At 33.7% G+C, this 25822-nt stretch overlaps 1 protein-coding gene, 1 non-coding gene and 1 pseudogene across 2 annotated transcripts; 1 reads left to right on the forward strand and 2 right to left on the reverse strand.

The window, feature by feature from the left end:
• Positions 1-3575: 3575 nt before the first annotated feature.
• Positions 3576-14594, reverse strand: LOC132031861 (uncharacterized; annotated as a pseudogene).
• Positions 12923-12993, reverse strand: TRNAG-GCC (transfer RNA glycine (anticodon GCC)). Its single transcript has one exon. It is a non-coding gene; the product is annotated as a tRNA-Gly (tRNA).
• Positions 14595-17359: 2765 nt separating the features above from the next.
• On the forward strand, positions 17360-23452 carry LOC132030508 (probable copper-transporting ATPase HMA5). Its single transcript, XM_059420160.1, is given in 7 exon segments — positions 17360-18196; positions 19431-20272; positions 20274-20817; positions 20894-21148; positions 21237-21359; positions 21818-22297; positions 22714-23452. Coding segments are annotated over 7 exon segments (2949 nt in total). The 5' UTR covers positions 17360-17911; the 3' UTR covers positions 23134-23452.
• Positions 23453-25822: the final 2370 nt, after the last annotated feature.

Genomic DNA, 25822 nt, shown 5'->3' on the forward strand with positions numbered 1-25822 from the left:
ATAATATTTTAAAAAAAAAAAAAACAAAAAAAAAAAAAAACTAACATGTTAATAAGCATAGAAATTGTAAACCTATTAAAAGAAATAAAGAAAAAAATATGGAGGAAAAGAAAAAGAAAAAGGATAATAAGAACATAACAAGTGTTTCTTTACCTTAAACCTCTCACTGAGAGAACCGATTTGATCACAAATAAAGAAAATTAAGATTTTAAAAGAGTTAAAACCCCAAACCCCAAAATAAAAAAATTTAAGAAAAAATATAAAAATTATATGCCGATTAACAAAAAAAAAAAATACGCACTAAAGACTAAAGAATGATTAAAAATATGTTATAAATTCTTGAAATTTCTTATGATAATTAATACATATCATTGAATAAAACGCCAACAAGAGTGCATGTGTAAAGGAAAAAGCAAGGGAAAATAAAAACATACGTATTACTTATTTGGTCAAGGTTAACCATTCTCTAAGAGTATGGACCCGAAACAAAATTACAAAGAAATTTAAATCACAAAAGTTACAGCCCCTTTAGCCCACGAAAAATGAAAATTACATTCCGATTAACAACAAAAATGAAAAAAAATAAAGGCACACTATAAGAATAATCATCCTCTTAATAATGACTAAAGCTTACTTTGATGTCTTTCATAATTTTCTCATGATGTTCAAATCACAAAAATTCCAATTACAAGATTTCTTAAAACAAAATTCACAACGTCTGTGGAGAATAATCATACTTTTTCCCGTGATAGTCAAGAGGAGGGGAAAAAAAAAATAACGCTCACTTTCTCTTTCATGATGTCGCCTTCGAAGTAAATGGGGGTGTCTAGCCAAAAACACAAAAAAAAATGCTATACAATTCTGACTCAAGGTTGATTCCTTCTGTATTGACATTTTTCCTCATATTTATTTTGGCGTTTCTCCACTTATTTGCTTAATATGTTAGCATCATCGTAAGGTCTTTATTACCCAAGGAAAGGATAATAAATTATCAGGCAAATCAGTTCAATTCAGTGATAGAGAAGAATGGGGGGCAATGGGGCATACTCGTCTGAACCAAAGTCTCCTCTCCCCAGCTCGGTCCTCTCTCTCATATTTTGACTCCTCTTTCTTTTCTTTTCTTTTTCATGCCATACAAAAATAAAAGCAAATCTTTTTTTTTTCCCCTCATAATATTCTTCTCTGCATATGTCAATTTGATTTTCTTATGTATTTGAGCAGCATGGCCAAATAATAGCTGGATGAAGGCGTTTTCGTTTATGTTTTTCTTTTGTTTAGGGGGATTCATTGTAACTACAAAAAATGAATTAATTGAGTGCTTTCAAGGTTAATGACGCTCCTTTTTTTGCTTTCTTGAGCTCATTTGGTGGATTTAAAAGTACCTTTGAAGGTTAAGGGTGCATTCGTTTCTTCTTTAGATTACGTTTGCCATACATTTGTTTTTGTTGCTTCCATATCTGCAGTACTAGTTTTTTCTCAGAAATTTTTATAATAGACTTCAAGTGAAAAATGACAGACAATTTTATCCAATAATAATCTCAAAGATGAAGATTTACAATGCCAAAACCTTTGCATGTACAATACTATGAGAAATTTTATTTTGTGTCTCACATAACTAACACTATTTATGTGAGATTAACTCATTGCTTGACAAGTGGATGTTTACTTCATTTAAGTTAAAACAAATAAGGCAACATTAAATTCAACCATAATTAGTGCTTAATTAGACAGCAAAAATAAAAAGTAAAAATAGAAAACCTTAATATTCCCAAGAACATCGAACTTCTTCACTTTCGTTAAAATTCAGATCTTCCATCCTTCAAAATTGTTAATTTCAGTGGTCAAGAGAATTAATGTTTGAAACTTAACTTGCAATTGAGTTTAGAATGATTTAATCCACTATTTATAAGAAATAATCAACTCTAGACTTCGTCTTTTTGAAATTATCAAAGTCGTCATCAATTTGTTCATTTTTATATATTGCATAATGTTTATTATTCTCTCATTTATGTGAAAGTATTTAATTGGGCAAGGAGTTTAAAAGAAAAAGAAAGACTTGAAACTTGTAGTAAAAAACAAGCAATGAAAACTTTTGTGGCTATAAATCATCTCATTAAGGTAAAATGAAAAGTTTAAAAATTAGATTTTTATTAAATATGAAAAAATATTATTTTTTTAAAAATGACTAAAAAGAAAAGAATGTCACATAAATATGGACGGAAAGAGTATAAACTTTGAATTATTTCTTTCAATAACCTCTATCACATTTCAAAAAATAAATATAAAATCTAATTTCTCTTACTCATAATTTTATAATTTACAAATAATACATGATAAAAATTTTGGGGCCTAAAGCAATTGCTTTAGAGGCTCCCCCCTCGAGCCAGCGTTGGTACAGAGTAGCATATATCATTATATTTAGAGGCACAGAGATGCAGAAGATTTTAAAGGAAACTACGAGGTTGGTACTCTCTCGGAAACGAAAAATAATACGTAGAAGTATTTGGGAGAGGACGAATGAAACCAATCAGCGTTAAATTGCTAGAAATTGATAGAATTTTTCTCTTTTTGACATTTCCTGAGTTTAGTTTTCCAGGGACACTATATAGTCTGTTCCATTTATGTCGGTTGGTCAACTTTTTGACCTTTTTTCGGTAAATTCTGTCCTTTAATGAAAATGCTCCCCTCATTCATATGGAGAAACATTTGAAAAAAAAATAAAATTGTATAAGACTCTTATGTCTTCTGGAAATTTTGGTTTGGTGATTTTCTTTTACTTAGCTCTTGTTTCTATCAACGGAAAAGGGTCAGATTTGTCTACTACAAATAATTGCTATTTAACTTGTTTATCTAAAACGTTATACTTTTTCGATATATTTATCCTCAAGAATCTAACTTTGCGCCATATTTACACTCACAGTACTTTCACAAATAAATTTATATTCGACCATATTTGATATATTTATCCCTCCCTCTGTTAAATCTCCTTGCTTTCACCTTTATTTTCCTACGTAGCGCCTACGTGAAATTTTTTTCTCCCAATTTAAATTAAAAATAAACCCAAATACAGATTGAATGATAAGACTTCGTGGCTTTACAGATTAGAATGCTCAGAGGTTGAAGAGAAAATAGGAAGTACGAAGGAAACCCAGGCTTTGGATCCTTGATAAATTTAACAAGAGAGACACTACCAATATTTTGTCTGTTGGATGTTTCTATATGTACTATAGGACTAACAGAGACACTACCAATATTTTGTCTGTTGGATGTTTCTATATGTACTATAGGACTAACAAACAGAGTTCACAATCAAATTCAAAAACAAACCACGAGTAGACTTGTGCACAACTCTCTAATTCCTTTGATTGGATAATAATCTGGGAACTAAAATGCACCTTAAAATGTAAATGGGCTTCTCATTTTCCGAAAATATGATTATTTTACGGTTCTGGAGAAGAACCATCCAACATTGTCTTATAGGGGTGCTTATCGATCGATTCGGTTCGATTTTGAAGAAGTCCTGCATGCCATCACCACCAGCTCTAATTAAAATAAACGTATAGCTAGTGTGTTGAGCTGTAAATTAATTTTAATCTAAAATTGACATATAAGCTTTAAAATGAGAACTCACATAAACATGTACACAATCCTCTCGGAGGAAATCAAGTGATTGTGAAACATCAATAACATACCTGTGACCCTGTTAAGTGTGAAACAAATAAACAAGTTAGTGCCTACAACTATAAGTATAAATATAAATATAGGGATAAAGGCTTACCTCGAAATATAGGATATTATACTCACTTAAGTCACCATGCACTAGCTTGCATTTCTGATATAGAGCTGTCATTGCCATAATGATTTGGCATATAGCAAGTAGATAATTTATCAAAGTTAGGTAGAATCACATAGAACAGTGCCCATTCTAAGAGCTTTGCTAAAATGCATCTAACATCATTAAGCAGTTGTATTTGCAGTATGTATAAAGTTCCTTAATCATGTCAACATGAATACCATGTGGTCCAGAACTTATATCTAAAAAATAGAAGTCCAAATCATACAAGTACTTTTGGTTCAGTCTATCTTTTCATCTCCCTCCAGTATTTTAAAAAATGGCCCACCACGTCGAAAGAAACTACTTCAAATTCCATTGTCTAAAAAATGGACCACAACATTGTAAAATTTTCGACAAGGTGGTCAATATAATATGTTGAAGATCGCTCACGTGAAACTGATCAAGTGATCTTAGCAAGATTATGAGATGTCTGGGCCCATGTTCTATCTACTTGCATGTAGAATTATTAGTGGCTGTCGGATGTTTCTAAGGTATAAAAGTAATGGGGAGGAATATAATCTTCAATAATTGTCTAATGGCCAGAATACAAGGTGGTCAATAATTTAATAAACTGATCAAGTGATCTTAGCAAGATTATGAGATGCCTGGGCCCATGTTCTATCTACTTGCATGTAGAATTATTAGTGGCTGTCGGATGTTTCTAAGGTATAAAAGTAATGGGGAGGAATATAATCAATAACTAATGGCCAGAATACAGCATAATTTAATAAGCAGACTACAAAGATGAAGAAAAGAATTTCAATTTAATAACAATCATCTAAACACCACTTTACACCATGAGCACAAAGATGTAGGGGGGAGTAAAGGGATAGTTGAAAAGGCTGAATAATTAATGAATAAATGTGCCTACTGACACTTGGTCAACACTACCCACCAAATAGCAGTCAGCCAAAGATCTTTACCTCGATAACATCTTCGGAAGCGCAACTATTTATAGACTTAGCCTATTCAATTATTATTTCTCAATAGATCAAAGAAGTTGCCAGTCCCAAGTTTCATGTTAAAGCTAATAATCTTAATATTAAGAGAAGAAAACAAACCTCCACATAACATTCACGTAACTTGTCAAGAGATAAAGCAGCATCCTTTAGTCGAGGTGCTGCCCAGCCTCCTTTCCCTATCAAACAAAAACTTGACCACTTTAACAGAGAGTAATGAATGGAAAATGGAAGCACAAAGCAAGAAAAAGTTCAGTAACATAATATTTATTTGTTAACTCATAAGTGACTCAAGATATATATTGTCCCACTGTAAGGATACGATTTAGGGCTTCAACGTTTATGGAAAGGAAATCTTAATGACTTGGTTATTTAGTCTGACTACTTTCTATGGATTGTACACAGAATATGCAACAACACAAATAACTAACTAAAATCATGTTTTCTTGGTACTTAGTAGCATAATTGTAAGAACTCAAAAGCTCCTTATATTTTTCTTAAATCCAGAGGAAAGTTGGTCACTAGAGCAGCAGCTGCTGCTGCTCACTCTCTAAGAATGCACTTTCTTTTTTTAAACAAAATATATCCAGATAGGCAGCAAGTTCAACTACGGAATTACAGTGATATTTACTATTTTGCTAATAAAACTTTCACGTATCAGAAACAACAGGAATCTTTCCCCTGAAACTGCTTTGTGCATTATAGTTGGACACAACAACGAATTCCCAGTTGACTTTATGTCACTCATGCTATGGTTTCAGCAGCTTAACTTGATTTTCCTCACTAAATGCCATGGATTCCGTCCAGGGCCTAGACCTAATACTCAATTGGTTTGAACTTGTTGGGAGGCACTGCCAGGGCTATTTGTAGCAGGTCTACCAAAACAAAAGACCTTTGGATGGCAATTCTACAAGAGGTACTTTGTACCTTTACTTGTTGCATTCTGGGCATAAGGACACCATCCATCTGTGACTAATAACAAAGCAATCCTCCAGGAAAATGTTGACACTTCGACACTAAACCTTTTTTGTTAGGATTTTATGTTTGCGACCCATCGAATAATACATCGACAAGTTGAAGAGCATATACAGTAAGTACTTATTTTATCTTTATATACTAAGAATATACGGTACTTCTCAAAAGAAAAATGTCAAGAAACACATGTCGTGCATATTACCTATGAATTCCATAACAAGAACATGAAGCCTCAAGAGAATTGGAGCTGGACACCTGATTTCAGCTGCTCTCAGCCTGCAGTTCCAGAACGACTTTGGAATATGAATAACGAAATAACCATACGTTGCTCAGCGCAAATGATGTTTTTCTGTACAACCCCAGTTTTCACACATGAGATAAACTAGAAGGTCAACCGCAACCGGAAATGAAAACTCTCTGTATTAATGCTCTCCTGAACAAACATAAGCATGCAACTTCGAAAGTTTAACACATGTTTAGACACAAAGACAAGCATCGAGCCGAATTCGACGACAAATTGCACTCCTTTTTGCTTTTTAAGTAAATGGATGAATTGCACTCAGAAACTGTTAATGAAACTACCTTAGCAGGTAAAGATAGCTGCTTAACATCTTGGGGAGCAAGTGGCAGACATTACACTATAGAAATTCTACTTTTAAAATGTGTCCACCTTTAAAGTGCAGTTCTGATTTAGTCTTGCTCTTCCAGCACGCCAGAAAAACAGAAACAACAGAAGTTAATGGAAAGGGAGGAGAAACAAGGGCAGGAGACGAAAGATAAAGGGAAAGACAGAACCCCTGGAAGGGCCAAAGGCTACAAGATCAAAGATTTGAGATTAAGAATTGACATACCTCATTAGATTCCTCATTTCTTTCTCAGCCCATGTTTTAACCATTTTCCTAGGATTGTGCTTGCAAATCCATATCTGAAGCGATAGTCACCCTGTACATAGCGATCTCTATCTCTGAAGTTGTGAGGAACAGGTGCAGAGGTTAGCCGAGACGATTAAACATATGATGAAGTCCAGTTAAGTTGAAACACAGAAGACGCAAAACTGTAATGCAAGAAGCAAGAAATAAAACGTGAAGACATAAATATTGCAGCAAACAAATGAACTAAGAATCTGCGACATTATTGGCACTAAGTATTTAGCAATTTTGTGGATGAGTACAATATGGATCTTAAAAAGTTGCAAGATATTTATCTTTCTTATTCTACCAACCCTTTCACCTCAAATTGCTTGTACAAACAGAAAGTTTAATTAGAAAAGAAAAGGCTACAGGGCATACTTGAATACAAGGACTGAAGTTTTGTATACTTCGATTGCCAGTTCCGGACCATCAGCTTTTGTTGCATAATAAACATTGGCCTGTCAGACAGTAGGAATAGAAAAATTCAACTGCAGCATTATTAGTGAAAGAGAGAAAACAAACAAACCTCCCAAGAGAAACAGGTAGCGAAGTTATAGTTTACCTCTTTCCCGGTTGAAATACATCCATTGATATCATGAAACACACCGCGGTTTAGCATTTTAAACAAAACCATTTGTGTTCTTGGATCAATTGCCTGGAGAAAAAAAGATAGAACTTTCCAAGAATTAATATTGCGAGGTCTTTCTATAAGCATTTAGCAATTTAATGCATCGGCATGTGATATGGCAAACACAAAAAACGACCAGAGAGAACAAGTGCAGAAGAATCAAGTCACACTCAAGTTATTGGCTTTAGAAGTCTTATGAGGGGCAAAATTCAGCTTTGAGATTCAACATTCGAAGTTTCCGGAGGAAAATGAGAGGGGCAGCACCCAGAGGATGAGAAATATGTAGGTGGGTACACAGAAGGAAAGTTATTGAGTACTTCAACTGACAAACAAGAGGAACTGGCTGGATTCAGTGATGTCTTTCATAACCTACATTAAGCAACTCAACAGTTGAGACAAAATTATTTAGACAGAAAACTACAAGACTGCATGATCATAAGATGGAAAGAAGATGTTGATGGCAAAATATACTAAACCAATACAGATTTGATACATTTTGTCAAGAATGTTTGGCCCCTTAACAAGGGGAAATATAAGCTCAAAAAATATTGATAGCTCCCACAGAGAATGATAGCTCACTTTTGAATGCCAATCAGTAGGCTGATGAAACAAGAAATTGCCACCTGTGCATTTCAGATAAAACTAACGGTTGTGTAATTATCGCTTTCAAAATCAAATTGATCAGCAGAAAATAGTAAACTCTAATCAATTTTCCTTTCATAGAAAGCAACAAAAAGGAGCTTTAACCTTCAGATATTGCCAAAGAGTTGCCAGTTATCGGCCATACCTGTTCAACAGTGGCACGGTCTGCTTTCTCAGTAGTTTTAGTTTTTACCAATAGCCATATCCCGAACACTTCCACGAATTGCAGTAGTCACAGAGTTTGACATGCCACTGATCCTCCCTTCCCATTCCTGCAAAACGTCAATTCCCTCTAAAAGCTATAAGAAAATAACACAAGCCTGCTCATACTTAATGGGAATTTTTCCTTTCCCAACTGCTCGACTTGGCAATAAAAATCTAACATAATCTTTAAACAAACTCAGTCTCACTTCACAAGACACGCTTTCCTTAAGGAAACTATATTCCTTAAACTTCCACTTTTACATTGAAACTATCTTATTCGTGTCCCATCAATTAACAAATCTGAACAAAAGTCAAAAAAATTGAATTTAAATGTGGAAAAGCTAAATTCATCTTTCCTAGAGACATTAGCTTATCATGTAAGAATATTTTTTGATAAAAGGCAATTTTAGTAAGTTGTGTTTGCTTTGCTTATGTGTTAAAGTCTTCCTTGTATCTTAACCTGCGTATACATTAAAACTTATGGGGCAAAGGGGTTCAAGATTTTGCCTTAATTGAACATACCAACGGAGTTAAGCTTAAAACAACAGAGTGACATGAAGATATTCATGCTTCTTGTTTGACTAGTTTTTAGATTATATCAAAGGATGAAGATCTGACATTTGAATTCAAGAAAAATAAAAAATAAAATAAACGATAAACGTTCATACTTTTCTTGTTTAACTAAGCTATAAATTACCTCCAAAGGTGAAACTTTGATATGATTAAGCTTAACTCACTAACAATGTCACATTCGAATACTAGGAAAACAATAAAGTTCCATTCTTTTTTTGTTTAACTAAGCTTCGAAATTACCTCTACAGGTATGATTAAGCTTAACTCATATTACATAGAAAATCAAACTTTTCTTATCTAACATTAATTTCTCCAAAGGTCTGTTATAATCCCTTACAATATCACATTGGAATTCAGCAAAATAACATAAAAAGATTCAAACTTTAAAAATAGAAAGACTCAAACTATTCTTGTTTAAGTAAAGTTTAAAGAATACCTCTAAAGGTTGAGCTCTAATATGATTAGCAACTTTCTGAGTACGATTAAAGAGTGGTTGTAAAGCAGAAGAATTGGGTCTTGAATGAAGTCCACCATGAGCATTTGGTCGTCTTGTTTGGAGACTAAATGCACCATTTATAGTTTCACTATTATCTTTTGTGTCTAAATAATCTAATGCTTCGCCCAATATCTGAATCTGATGACCATAATAACTCTTCTTCTTCTTCATCTTCTTCTAACAATTCTTCATTAACTAATTCTTCAGTTTTGTGGGGGTTCCTCTAATTAGGAACCCGTTTATTAATTAGGAATTTGGGAAAACTTCCTAAATGAAAGTTGTATATTTTTTGAAATACCTTTCCAACGGTATATTATATGGGGTCGAGGAGAGACATATGTGCATAATAAGTTATGTCCATATAACTTCCGCTCACTTTTGTACAAATTCATTTTTTATTTCAATTCATTACCCTAGCAACAATCCAAAACATCAAGGAAAGTTCACCCTTCCAACTCAACTCTAACATATATTCTAATAATCTAAGTCATGTTATATGAAATTGTTATACGGCCCATATAATTTTATACGACTGTATATAACTCGTCCGTCACTTCATGACACTTCAAATTGACGTTACGGGTTTATATTATGATAAAATATGGTCATATTATACGGACCGTATAACTTTATACGGACTATATAATATGTCCATATAACTTCCGCCTCACTTTTGTACAAATTCAAGCCTTGAGTTATTTTATTTCATTATTCACAATTCCAAGCCCTAGCAACAATCCAAAACATCAAGGAAAGTCAATCCAAACCCTTCCAACTCAACTCTAACATATATTCTAATAATCTAAGTAAGTAATCATTGTTCCTAAACTAGGGTTTTCAAGAAAACCTATCTCAAGTTCAAGATATATATATTTTGAATATCTTATATATATATATAGTTAAAATCTTTAATTCAAGTTTGGAGCATTACCGTTCTATGTAGAGTTACTATCTACGTGTGCGAACATCATTGTTCTTCCCCACGCCTCATAATCCATAAATTATGATTCTCTACTAAAACTAGGATTTCTATGCCACGCTCATGATAACCCTAGGTCCACGTCCATGATTATATTATGTATGAATTGTTATAACTCCATCATTGAGTTAATATTTCTTTATGATTATTGAGAATCCGTCCGTAATCCATGAAAACCCATATCTTGTATTCCATGGGTTCTTGCATATATATGTTTTTAAATAAAAATACTTATTTCATGAATATCCTACATGTATACAAAAAGTTTTCATGCAAGTGTATTATGTAACTATCTTCATGCCATGACTCAAGATACATACATGCTAAATACAAGTTATTTCATGAAACCATGTTTACAAGTTATTTCATGAAACCATGTTTACAAGTTATTTCGTGAAATCATGATTACAAGACAAGTACAAGTTAATTCACGAAAATCATAGGCTTCTTAGCCAATTATATCATGTTCATGTTTTTTGGGAGTTGCACGAATTACCGAGAAGGCTCAGATAGCCTGAAACTACGTAGCCACCGTAGGACAAGGATCGCTCCGCCCAGTTAGGATGTTTTCCTTAATTTTACAATGAATGGATCCATCAGGCACATTACCACCTTATACCCTAGCAAGGTATGGGGGCTACATCTTTTATATTCTAGTAAGTTTTGCGAGGTACCGGACTCCACGTATTCACGTGGTGATATCATGTTGTCGGTTTATGAAATATACTCCCTACTTATCATGTTTTACTTATGTTATATATATATATATATATATATATATATATATATATATATATATATATATATATATATACCCATGCTCATGCTCATGTTCATGTCCAGGTTTTCAGTTTTAGTTCTAGTTCTTATTATGTTATCTGTCGCATGTTATTTCTTTCAGTTGCTTTATATACCAGTACATTCAATGTGCTGACGTCCCCTTTTATTGCTCGGGGGTTTGCATTTCACGATGCAGGTACGGATTTACAGGATGACGTCTCTGCTCATTATATATTTTAAGATACGCACATGCCTTTTTAGCTTATTGGTGAGCCCCATCTCATTCGGGGTTTAGGCATTGTTTTTCTTTATTTAGTTTTGCATCTAAAGGTATCTTTGGGGGCACTTGTCCCGTTTAACAAGTACGTTACGTGTTTCAGACTCATGTTAGAGGTTTCATAGACAAGACAAGTGTCATGTTAGACTTCCAGAGTTGGTTAGCCGGTTTGGCTCATTTATGATATTGTCCGCATTCATGACTTAATCAAGTACTTATGTTTAATATTATGACTTACTATGTTTTATAAAAGCTCATCATGCACTTCACGTTATATTTCCGCTCATGTATGCCTCATGATGATTCAGCAAGCTATGTGATTCGCTCGGTCACATGCAGTCAGGCACCGAGTGCCGTGTTACGCCCAGGCCATGGTTCGGGACGTGACCAAACTGATAAAATACTATACACAACTGTAATAATTAATTCTAATATATATATTAATTTTTATAAATAATTTTAAATACTTTGTTTATTTTTTCATTAGTTTTTCTGTTCTCGATTAGGCTAATATGCTTTACACCTATAAGCCCATTTCTTAAAAGAAATTCATGAATCCAAACTCATTTATTGGAAAACAACTATGATTAATGTTAGCACAAACCACTATAATTAATACTCAAACATCGATTAAAAGTATTAAAATGTGAGACAAATAATGACTAAATATATGCAATTTTCATCGAACATCAGTCCATGTTAAATAAATTAGACATTCATCAGTACTTGATTACAAATTTTCTTCATCTCAACGCAGTACTGCCCGATAAATATGTGGTGTTTGGAAAACGGTAACAGTAACACAAATTATCAAGTTGATTTCACGTGTAAGATATGGGTTAACTTTAGTTTTGATATTTGTGGGGTCTATGTCTACATGACATAAAAAAATTATTTATTTTGTCATGTCAAATTTTTTTGATGACATAGTTGGTTGAGTGATTTTACAAAAGAATATCCCTAAGTTGAGTGATTTTATTGATATAAAATAAAGTTGAATGACTTTGTTATATAATTCCTCATAGTGAGATATATATATTTACTCCCATTTTGGCAATTGAGAAATTCATCAACCGATGAAGTGTTAGCAAGTTTATAAAATAAAAATAAAAAAATCAAGAGAGAAGAAAAAAAAAAAAAAAAGAGCTCAGATGCACAATATTTCATCTCAATAGCAGATGAGTACAATCTGTGTTATGCATGTTACTTTTCACCATCATATATGCCGAATAACTCACCTTACTAACTTCTTTGGCTATATAAAACTTCAATATGAATGGAATCTGTAATTAAATATCAGTGAAATCTAAGAAGCTAAAAGAGGAAGCTGTGGAAACAAAACTGTTCTTGTGATGTGCAAGTAAATTACCTTGTTAACAATGAATAGGGAAGGTCCCAGTAGACACTGCTATTTAAACTGTGATATCTTAGTGGTTGAACTGTCCCTTGAAAATAAACTGTCTTATGATAACTTTGCACCATTTTGGCAATTGTGAAAGTCCATCAACAGATAGAGTGTCAGCAAGTTTATAAAAACACAAAATGGAAAAATTATCCAAAGAGAGAAAAGAAAAAAAGAGAACTCCGATGCACAATATTTCATCTCAATATCAGATGAGTACAATCTGAGTTATATAAGGCATCATCATTGCTCTCAGATTTGTGCACCAGCCGGGAATCGAACCCGGGTCTGTACCGTGGCAGGGTACTATTCTACCACTAGACCACTGGTGCTTCTGCTTTAAAAAGCTGTGTTTATGCCACCCAGTATTCAATCATGCAGTATGAAGTTTAAGCTGATGATCTGTGCACTTTATATTCTTTAGAAATGAATGTTTTAAGTATGATTCATTTCATTAGCCATTTTGGAGTAACGCAGTAGAGTTGCTCGATATTTGATGTCAAGAATGCTTGAGCGAGTGTAGTACTAGAATAATTTTTCTCGTAATTCCATGCAAACTAAACTGCTGTTGTGAAGTGCGAGTACTAATTTAATTCACATTGTTAACAAATAGTAAGGTTTAAGATCCAAGTGGATACTGCTATTTGAGTGCTGATATATCTGTCATAGAACTATCGCTTGGGAATAAACAGCTTTGTAATTACTTTGCACCATTTTGGCACTTGAGAAGTTTATATTATGAGTATATGACATTCAAACATTTAGAGGTTTAAATTAGACATGTATAAAAAGAACAAAAAGAAACAGAAAAGGAGAGCTCAAATACACATTTTTCATCTGAATATTAGAAGAGCGTGACGACCCATCGTTCACAAGCTGTGCAATTTATATCACTGCCCTCAATCAAAAGCACCAGCTGGGGATCGAACCCAGGTCTATACGTGGCAGGGTACTATTCTACCACTAAACCACTAGTGCTTCTTGTTGAACTGTCTAATATATTAGTTTATTACATAACTATATCTAAGAGATTTGTCGAGTTTTAAGGCAACGTTTGAATGACAATTCCTCCTTTTGTCGGTTTAAATATAGTTGTAGTAAGTAGGTACGTAGTAACATAGCACTAGACTTCGTTTTAGTTCTGGTCTTCTCTAAATACAACCAGCATTAATTGAATCTCAACATGGTATAAAGTCCAGTAAAACGAGAAAAGATGGAAGAAAATTGACTAATAGCCTGTTTGGCCAAGCTTATTTTCCTCCCAAAAGTACTTATTTTTTCAATAAGTACTTATTTAAAAAAAGTGAGGTGTTTGGCTATAGAACTTTTGGGATAAAATAAATGCTTTGCAGGCAGAAGTTTATAGCTTTTCGTAGACTTCAAAAAAAAATTTTGCCCAAAAGACTTTTTTGGAAAAGTACTTTTGAGAAAAATACACTTACAAGACTTTTAAAAGCAAAAGCCAAACACTAATTGTACTGGCAGGGTCTTCAAAAGTACTTTTTAAATTAATTGGCTAAACACAATCTAAAGCACTTTAAAAGTACTTTTTTTGAAAAGTACTTTTGGAAAAAAATACTTTTTTAAAATAAGTTGTTTTTATAAAGTCCAAAAAAGCTTATAAATCGGTGAAACAAACCGTTTTATAAACGGAAAAGGGTCAAATATACCCCTGTACTATCAGGAAAGGGTTAAATATACCCTTCGTTATACTTTGGGTCCAAAGATACTCTTTCCGTTATACTTTGGGTTCAAATACTCCCTTCTTTTATACTTTGAGTCCAAATATACCCCTTGTTCATTAAAATTGTCCAAAGTGGACGTAGGAGAGATATGGCGTGTGGCCATAATCGATGAGGTGGATACTCACATGTATCTTCACCACCCCAACCCATTTACCCCTCTCTTCTCTTTCTTCTTCCACCACTACCATCTCCTCTCCTCCAGAATCTTTGCAACTATTAGCACCACCACACCACCACTTTTTAAGGTCCTAATTAGGAGAACTCTTAAAACGTGATGAGTGTTGCCCTGTTATATGTTAACCAAACATTAAAGCCTAAATCTTGTGAACAAAAGATTGCCTTTGTCTCTGCTTCTTTCTATTTGCTTCTTTTTTCCCTTTTTATTTTTGACTTAAATCTGCAAAAGTTTATAAAAAGCTAATTCATGGGGCCATTTGATTTATTTCCATACTAATCAAAAGTTTTACTGAGAAAATCCATTTGACAGCTTGGTGCAAAGAGAAAATTCACTTGTAATGATGCAGCAAATTACCTCCTACCATCAATAAAATTCTTAAGGCAAAAAAATTATTTTGAAAAAGGACAAGTAAAAGGTAGAAGTTCTGTTAATTTTTAAATCATTGAATATGTTAGTAGATTAAACCAAAAAAGTTAAACTCAGAGATTGTGACACAGCACGTTGGTTACTTTGTCTTATTGAGAAAAATAATAATTGTTATTATCAGGCTAATCAAAAGTTTTATCTTCCTCACCACGTGTAGCAATTCATTGGTGAAACCTAAACTCCCTCTGGAAGACTCGAATTATAATACAATCATTTCATTATTAATGATTGCAAAGGTTGTGGAGGGGAAGAGATGGGTAAACGGATTGGGATGGTGAGGTGGCATGTCATGTATTGTCCCTACTTACCGAGATTATCGATCTTGCGCGTCATATCTCATATTCACCTTGGACAATTTTAATGAAGAAAGGGAATATTTGGACTCAAAGTATAAAAGAAGGGTATATTTGAACCCAAAGTATAACGGAAAGGGGATATTTGGATCCAAAGTATAACGAGGGGTATATTTAACCCTTTTCTGATAGTATAGGGGTATATTTGACCCTTTTCCGTTTTATAAATGAACAAATCAATATTCTTCTTTATTTGTCTTCACCATGTGTCCACGTTCATCTTTTTAAATGTGGAGGTCATTTCAACAATTTAACATGAAAGGAAATTTATACTTATTCATCTTCCTCAACTTAAATCCTTGCATATAACCTACCTTATAGACTAGATTCATTTCACCTGCTTCTCATGTCTTTTTCATAATAGTCTTATTATTATTTGCCTATGTATCCAGGTTCATATTCGGCTTATTATTCACTATTATTATTTTTGCCTGAAAAATCTAGAATACTGTTGGTTGACATTTTGAATATAACTAAAGGGTGAAAATCATTCACATTCCCAACTTTACTTTAAAAATTAAGCTCGCCTTCAACTTTGAACAATAGATAAAGTTACAGAAGTGACTTCTCTATTTTCGTTTACCTATATGTGATTCTTGTCGAACTGAAAGTGCTCATCCCATAGACATTCATTTTGATGCATGATGAGAAAACTTTAGTTTCAAATGGATAAATTATTTGCATATTAAATGGATTTTCAACGGAACTACTAAGTTTTGGCTAACTATTAAATTCTGTCGAACTCATAATTAGACCTCTAGCTCCCCTGGCATCAACTGCTTTGACGTCTAATGCATTCACTCTCTTTTAGTATCAATAAAGGACATATGATTGACAACCAACAAATATTTGCACATATAAGTAGAGAAAAAGAAAAGAAATAGTCGAAGTGCATATAAGCTATCCAACGCCATCATTATAAGAAGAAAAAATCTTCAACGCAAGATTTTTGTATTACTCCAACAGATGTGAAAAAAAGTCTCTAATCTCAACTAATCCAATTACTTTTCTAAAAAAATTACAGTTGTGGACTTGTGGTGCTATTTAATTCTAAATTCATTCTGATTTCTGCCTCATTTTTCACATAACAACAGAATAACTACAACAAACCGTTGACTGTTTGAATATGATTTGAATATATATTAGGAGACGTGGTTGAATTAAACTAATGTGAGAGTAAAAAGTTATGTGTATTGAAAACTCAGTGCTCAAATTCAAATTCCCCGCGAAAGCAATGGAAGTGGGCTCATAGGCAAGGCTAAACTTTTTTTTTTTTTTGCGTGGATTGCCCTTCATTTGGGGTGGTATTTAAGTTTTGCCCTTCAAATTGGTGGTCTTTAAGGTTTGCCCATTTAGACAGCGGTCGCGGGTTCGAACCCCCGCTCAGTAAAAATTTTAAAAAAAAAATTTGCAAGGCAGAAGTTGTAAAAAAAAAGCAGAATTTCTGTCTTAAGGTAGAAGTTCTGCCTTAAGGCAGAGCTTGCAAATTCCGCCCCATGTAAATTCTGCCTTAAGGCAGAAATGAGCAGAATTTGCAAATTCTGACCTCAGGCAAAATTTGCAAATTCTGTGCAGAGTTATCTTTTTTCTGAACTTATGCCTTGCGAATTTTTTTTTTTTTTTTTAATTTTCGCACAGTGGGGATTTGAACCCGTGACCAAGCGGTCCCTAGCGAAGGGCAAACTTTAAAGACCACCATTTTGAAGGCCAAAACTTAAAGACCACCCCGTAATAAGGGTATTCCTACTAATTGCCCAGCTAAAATTGAATTTGAAAAATAAAGTAAGTTTTGTTTAATTTTAATCCAGAATATAATTTTGCCTTAACCGATGTTGGAAAGAATGTGTATTTGTACACCCTCCATCTCAAATTATCTGTCGTGGTATTCTTTTACACGACCCTAAGAAAATATTAATTAAGAGAAATACCCTCATTTATGTTTGAAGATATAATTGATCTTCATTAAATATTTATTCTAGTGAGGTGTTTATAGTCTTCAATAACAATTACTAACAAGAATAAAATGAAAAAAAAATGCATCGAATTTCAAAAATGACAAATAATTTGAGACAACTATTCTTTATTCATGACGGATAATTTGAGGCCTGATGAAGTATTAAATATAAATAATAACTTGCTATAACATCTTGAACTATAACTAAAATATCTGTCAGTATTGTTTTAAGAAAATATTACTATTTCTTCAAAAAAAAAAAATATATATATATATATATATTTTACTATAATCTATTCTTAACCATAGTCGGTTGATTAGATATTTGACATTAAATAACAATCTTGATCCCACAATAATCCTGTCATATCCTCACATATTTCGACACCCACCGATCAACAGCCCTCAAACTTTACCACACCAAAAAAAAATTAAAAAAAATGAAAGTTGCATGCTTTATAAGCAACAAAATCCATTTTTAAAAAATTGGTTACATCATTCACATTACATACACATTTCTTTTTCTTAACACCAAACTCTGTTTTACAAACAAACAAAAAAAGCAATTCAAGAATCAAACACAGAAAGAAAAACATGGCTACTGCTAAGTTTCTTTCATTTGCATGCCTAAGAAATAAAACCAATTATGGAGATTTTTCACCAAAACCACATTATCCATCAATGCCAAAATACCCAAAGGGTGTTTCTATATCTTCTAATGAAGAGAAAAAGGCAATTTATTCAGTTAATGGTATGAGTTGTTCTGCATGTGCTGGATCTGTAGAAAAGGCAATAAAGAGACTAACTGGGATTAAAGAAGCTGTTGTTGATGTTTTGAATAATAGAGCTCAAGTTATTTTTTACCCTACATTTGTCAATGTGAGTTCAATTTTCCCTTGTAATTATTGTTTTAGGGATTTTTAGTTGGTGAAAGAAGGTAAAAAATTGATCTTTATGGAAGTTTTTAGTGGATTTTGGTAATGATATAGGCTTATTACCATCGAATATGTTATGTATGTCCTAAGCAACTTGTTAAATTGCAATTGCTTATTTCTGCAAGAATTTTCTCAGATTCTTTTTTGATTAATTGGTGAAAAAATGTATAATTTTTTTTTTTCGTTCTCATGTTTTGCTTCATTCTGCTGATCATAGACTTAGTAGGTAGAGTTTGAAGCTGCATTGAATATGTTACGTCTGTCCTAAGCAACTTGGTTGTTTATATAGAAATGAGTTACTCCATTGAATATGTTATGTATGTCCTAAACAAACTTGTTAAAGTCCAGTTTTTAATCCCTTTAGCTCTTCCTTTAAGTTCCACTTTTGGATGAATGTCAGTTGCATCAGATGAAGTGGAAATCAGTTATCTAGTCTATTTCACCCTGAGTTTCAGCAAATAAATCTACATCGAATTGTTCACCAAAACTGCAATTTCTTAAATGTCTGAAGATTCGTATTTCTCATTGTGAATTGTCTAAAACTTTTTGAGCTCCAAAAACTTTGCTCAACCCCTCTTATCACTTGGGAGTTGGAGCTGCTTTATGGATGCCTTTTGCAATTTAGCATGGTTGAATATGAGCTTTACTTGGGATTTTTTTCAATAGCGTCATTTGGGATTAGATTTATCTATTTTAGTTTGCTTTTGAAAGTAATGATGTTGGTCAAAAAGATTATGCTTAGTACTGTGATAAAGCTGCATTTACATAATAGGAGTATATAGTTTCCTGCATTATGTAGCAGAACCACTTCTTTAGCAATGCAGTTCATTAATATCAAGTTCCAGCTTAATACTGAAAAAACCTTGAACAGATTTACTTCTTCTTCTTGGTGAAATTAGCTACGCTTAAGCTTTTGATAACTAAAAAAAAAAAAAAAAAAAAAAAACTGGAATTAGCTAAGAACTTCATTGCTAATCCGTCTCTAAATTGCTCCCAACCAACAGAATTATTATGATAATCCATCACTAATCTGTTGCCTAAATAGGATTAGCAACAAATTTTACTGTTTAGTTACAGTATTTGTTCATCACTAATTCCCCTTTTTTTTTTTTTTTAATTAGTGATCATTGGAGAAGTGATTTGTAGCAGTTGCTAAGAATACTTGCCCAAATGTGCAGGAGGAAACAATCCGTGAGACAATAGAAGATGTTGGATTCCAGGCTAAGTTGATTACAGAGGAGACAAATGAGAAAACTTCCCAAGTGTGCCGGATACGTATAAAAGGAATGACCTGCACTTCATGCTCCACAACTGTTGAATCTTCTTTGCAATCGATCCCAGGCGTACAGAAAGCACGAGTTGCATTAGCAACCGAAGAGGCCGAAATCCAATATGATCCGCGGATAACAACTTACAATCAGCTTTTAGAAGCCATAGAATATACCGGATTTGAAGCCATATTAATTAGGACAGGAGAAGATAGGAGTAAAATATTGCTGAAAGTTGATGGAGCACACACTGATAATTCCATGAGAATCATTGAAAATTCTCTTAGAGCACTCCCAGGTGTTGAAGATGTTGATATTGATCCTGAGCTGAAGAAGTTATCCGTTTCTTATCAATCAGATACAATAGGACCTAGAAAGTTTATTCAAGTAATCGAGTCAACAGGTTCTGGACGGTTCAAGGCAACGATATTTTCGGAAGGAGATGGGAAACAATCTCATAGACACGAGGAAATCAAATACTGTCATCGATCCTTTCTCTGGAGCTTGGTTTTTACGATTCCTGTATTCTTGACTTCCATGGTCTTCATGTATATTCCTGGTCTGAAGGAAGGATTGGATATTAAAGTTGTGAACATGCTTAGTATTGGAGAGAGTTTGCGGTGGGTGCTTTCTACTCCCGTGCAATTCATCATTGGTCGACGTTTCTACTCCGGTTCTTACAAAGCACTACGTCATGGTTCTGCAAATATGGATGTTTTAATTGCTTTGGGAACAAATGCCGCCTACTTTTACTTACTCGGTGTTGAGAGCTGCTACTTCTCCAAGGTTCAAGTCTACTGATGTTTTCGAGACCAGCTTAATGCTCATTTCTTTCATTTTACTTGGGAAGTATCTTGAAGTTTTGGCCAAAGGAAAAACATCTGAGGCCATTGCTAAACTCATGAACTTGACCCCTGAGACGGCAACATTATTACAGTTCGATGACGAAGGAAATGTGGTGAAAGAGGAAGAAATTGATAGCCGATTGATACAAAAGAACGATGTAATCAAAATCCTTCCTGGTGCAAAAGTAGCCTGTGATGGTTTTGTCATTTGGGGTCAAAGTCATGTCAATGAGAGTATGATAACTGGAGAATATCGACCAGTGGCCAAAAGGAAAAGCGACATGATGATTGGAGGAACTGTGAACGAGAATGGTGTTCTCCATGTAAGAGCAACTAGGATTGGATCAGAGAGTGCTCTTTCACAGATTGTTAGGCTGGTCGAATCAGCACAAATGGCTAAAGCTCCTATTCAAAAATTTGCTGATCGCATTTCTAAATATTTTGTGCCACTAGTGAGTATTAACCGGCTTCTTATGTATGTTATCATGTTATGACTCTCTAGAGTTGGTGATCATTTTGCAATTTCAGGTTATTATTCTCTCTGTTTCCACTGGGCTCGCTTGGTTTTTAGCTGGGAAGTACGACGGCTATCCTAAATCATGGATTCCATCTTCTATGGATAGCTTTCAGCTCGCCCTTCAATTTGGTATATCTGTTATGGTCATAGCTTGCCCATGTGCCCTTGGTCTTGCTACTCCAACTGCTGTCATGGTTGGCACGGGAGTTGGTGCTTCTCGAGGTGTCCTGATTAAAGGTGGCCAGGCTTTGGAAAGTGCACAACAGGTATGCACCGAAATTTCTTAACTATGCTTCCTGCAATGCCGTATGATAAAAAACTAACTTGACAACAAATAATCATCTGTTTCTGTAGGTGAACTGCATAGTGTTTGATAAGACCGGGACTCTCACAATGGGCAAACCAGTTGTTGTAAACACAAAGCTTTTCAAATCTATGGTACTTCGAGAATTTTACGAATTGGTTGCAGCAGCAGAGGTAAATTTTAGTCTGGTTTGGAGTTCCTTTGAGTGGAATTATCCACAATTACCGGCCCCCGTTCTGTGGTGTATCATTTGCTAATGTTTCCACTACTAGTTGTCTAGTTCTATCACCCTTGTTAACTTAGTCATGTTTCCATTGCCCTGATAGAGCAGCTTATAAAACTGTTCATTGAGCTTCCATTGCCTTTGAACATTGCGAATGGTCCAGATTTGCCCTTGAACTGACAAATAGTCTAAATTTACCCTTTATGCTGTTACCATTAGCCCAAAAGGGTAAACTTGAACCATTTTGGTAACGGCGAGGGTAAAAAGAGACTTTTCTAGCGGAGGGTATATTTGCTCTAAATCGTAGGTCCAGGGGAAAATTTGGACATTTTCCCTTTTTTTAAAAAGTGAACACCGGCATTTTTCCATGCCAATACGTGAGACTGATAACTTACACTTAAATGTCAGCTAAATAGTGAGCACCCCTTGGCCAAGGCAGTTGTTGAATACGCTAAAAATTTTAGAGAGGACAAGGAGAACCCTCAGTGGCCTGAAGTCCAGGACGTTGAGTCTATAACCGGCCATGGTGTGAAGGCTACTGTCCATAACAAGATATTAATAGTTGGAAACAAGAGCTTGATGTTGGATCAAGGCATTTCCGTTCCAGTTGATGCAGACGAAATACTAGGAGAAGCAGAAGAATTGGCTCAAACTGGAATTCTTGTATCAATTGATGGTGTACTGAGTGGAGTTGTTGCTATATCAGATCCAGTGAAGCCTGGAGCTCGTGAAGTCATTTCTCTTCTTAAGTCTATGAAAGTTGAGAGTAAGCTAGTAACGGGTGACAATTGGGGAACAGCTAATGCCATTGCCAAAGAAGTTGGAATTAGTGATGTTATTGCAGAAGCAAAACCTGAAGACAAAGCCAAAAAAGTGAAGGAACTGCAGGTAAAATTTTGATGCCATGAAAAGATAAGCACATTAAGCTCTTAAGTACTGGTTAGCCCAATTTTTCCTGAGTTGAAAAATTTGTACCAGTCAGATTGATTAATATAGATTTATACTAAAATTTTCTTTTATTATGCTGATTAGTTTTCTAATACTCCATCTGCTCTATCTTTGGAAACTATTTGGCTTTAAACTTCCCATGCAACCCTTTATGACATGCTCTTATGGCCATAGAAATGTTATGTCATGTTTAAGATCATAAATTATAAGGATACTTTTGTATGTGCTAAAAAGTCTATTTGTCTTCTTTCTTAAACATCCTGTCAAGTAAAACACCGCCATATAAAATGAAACAAGAGGAGTGTTCTTTATTTTGTTATGCTGATGCTTAATTGATCTCAATTATTGATCAACAGAGTTTGGGAAAAGTTGTTGCAATGGTGGGAGATGGAATTAACGACTCGCCAGCGCTTGTAGCAGCTGATGTTGGAATGGCGATAGGGGCAGGGACAGACATAGCTATTGAGGCAGCTGATATCGTCCTAATGAAAAACAATCTTGAAGATGTCATAACTGCTATTGACCTTTCCAGGAAAACATTCGGTAGAATTCGTCTGAACTACTGTTGGGCATTTGGCTATAACCTTCTTGGCATCCCAATTGCTGCTGGAGCTCTTTTCCCGTCTACCGGATTTCGGTTGCCACCGTGGGTGGCAGGAGCTGCAATGGCTGCTTCTTCAGTGAGCGTTGTATGCAGCTCTCTTTTGCTGAAGAATTACAAGATGCCAAAAGAGCTTGATAATCTTGAGATTAGAGGCATAACTGTTGAATCATAATTTCTATAAATATATTGGATATCTTCTGTAAATATGATGAAGGGGAGCCTTGGTGTAAAAGGTAAACGTTATTGCCATGTGATCACTGATGAGCAGGTCACGAGTTCAAGCCGCGAAAATAGCTTCTTGCAGAAATGCAAGACGAGGTTGTGAGCATATAGCGGGGGCTTAATACCCCGGTACCCTTTTTATGTTGCATATTTTAATTATTTTTTTCATTAATTGTAAAACATGTAAATATGTTGAATAATCACATATGCATGGGAAAAAAAGTGGAAACAAATTGTACTGAATTTCCATGCACCAGTTGTAGGCAAGATTAAAGTGCTAGTGATTCATTTCTTACAATATGTTATTGTAAGTTAATTTAAGTAAAAATGTAGGTACAGCTAAGTGAAGTGGCCTTTCTGATAGAAGGTATAAATTTATCCTGGGATAAACTTATACCTTTATGGCATGGTACAAAAATTAGTGCTGGGATATCCCTTATACCTTCTTATCACTTCCTCTTGAGGATTATTTTATACCATCTTTTAGATGGTATAAAATAATCCCAACAGATGGGATAAATTAGTCCCGGGATTATAATCTCGGGATAATTTCGACTATCTACCAAACGACCCCTAATAGTAATGTTAAGGCCGTGCTCAAATTCGTATACTAAAATTCAAATGGATAATTACATTTAGATATAATTTCAAAAATAATATTTTGGTTTGAAATACTACAATTACCTACTTGTTCCTAGTCTTTTAAGTGATAAATTTACTATAATATTTCGTAATTACCTTCCTTGATAAATCTTTCTTCATAAAGTAGAAGAGGCTGCTATGTTGTCAAATTTTTTTTAAAATAAAATTTAATTATTTATGAAATCAATTCGATAAAAAGAAAAATAAACGAAAGATTCACAACTCTACATTTGAATGTATTTAAAGTGAACGTCTATGTAGATTAAAGCATGTAAATTTGTTAGTAATATATAAACCAGGCATATGTTTATCATTAGTTTTACTTCATTGTCCCTTTTTTTTTTTTAATCTCTATTTCTTTAGAATGCAACTCAATGTCTTTTCTTCTTCGATTCTTTTCCTAGTTGGATGTACTTCAATTATTTGTTATGAAGTACATATAATTAACATTTCAACCACAAGGTAACTAAATGTTATAATGACAAAACAAACATGGTAGAGATCTTTGAAATTACCCTATTTATTTTCTTGTCTGCTCTTAACTTTTATTACTCCCCTCCATCTCAATTTATATGAGGATATGTGACTTGGCACGCAGTTTAATAATAAAAGAAAGACTTTCGAAATTTGTTGTTCAAAATAAGCTATATAAATTTGTTTGGCTATAAAACATTTCATTAAGGGAGAATAGAACTTTAAAATTAATTTTTTACTAAATTAAAAATGTGTCATTTTTTTAGGACTGACCAAAAAGGAAATGGTAAATAAATTGGGACGGAGGAGTATGTGTATTAATTATAAAAAAGGAAGTTTGACATGTATAAAAGATTTTTTAGAAATTTAAATTGTACAAAAGTATTAAAAAAATGAACAAACAATTTTTTTGAACTTTTAGTTACACGTGTTTCTATTAGTTGGTGACATTAGGTTCATAGTACATATCCTCTCCTACAAAAAGTTAGTCAAAGAGGTCGCATTACCAAAAAGGGTGTGAAAGTGTCTTTATTCATGTGTAGTACCCTCTAGTAGAAGAAGCAATAAAGGATAAAAATAGAGGCGAATTTGGAAGAAGAAACTTTAGTCGGCAAGCCTAGTTATAATCTAATCGAGGACGACAAAACCTGTTAGATTGGCCCTTATATTAAAAAAAAAAAAAAAAATATATATATATATATATATATGTGGCTGCTTTTGAACCAGAGTGCAAATCCCATTAATTTTCCTGTTTGTGCATGATTACATAACTTTATTTTGATTTTTTTTTTTGTTGGTATATAACTTTATTTTGAATGGCTTTTATAATACGATTATATGCTTTGTTTGTTGTTTATTACGTGTATGGGTCGTTAAATTTTGATAAAAAGCAGTTCTCATAAAGCTACTTGACTATATTATTGATTATTGATTGCTTTGTGTTGCTAGTTTTATTCCTATCAACTTTTTGCTTCTATTTTTTGCTCACTTCTTATTTTTGAAATGGATTCACGGTTCTACAAGTGGGAAGAAATGTGATTCCATAATTGCATATACTTAATCTGATTGTAATTCAAACATTTCAAGACACTAGCATAGATGTTCCTCCATGAACTTGCTTTTGTATAAAAAATGTTAGACTGATTTTATTTATTATCAAATTAAACGATGATTAAAACTAAATGGAAGAGATCTTAAATTTAATAAACAAAGAATCATAAGAGGGATTTGATCTTTGCACCATATACCAAAACGACAAAGGAAACACATCCTCATTGCAACTCAACAAAAAGTTCGAATTTCTTCGCCACAACTTGTGGACATAATTTGAATAAAAAGAAAAAGAAAGTGGGGGTTTTGGTTTGGCCCCGAGGGGGGGGGGGGGGGGGGTGTTATTGTACCATTTTAATGATTGATAGTTTGATACTGTATAATTTATAAGTTTTAAAGTTGAAATTAATTAATTAGTAATTTAATGTTAAAGCATTTATAGATTTTAAGTAAATCGTAATGCTATTGTTAAA

Source organism: Lycium ferocissimum, chromosome 9, assembly GCF_029784015.1.
Source record: "Lycium ferocissimum isolate CSIRO_LF1 chromosome 9, AGI_CSIRO_Lferr_CH_V1, whole genome shotgun sequence".
NCBI lineage: Eukaryota > Viridiplantae > Streptophyta > Magnoliopsida > Solanales > Solanaceae > Lycium > Lycium ferocissimum.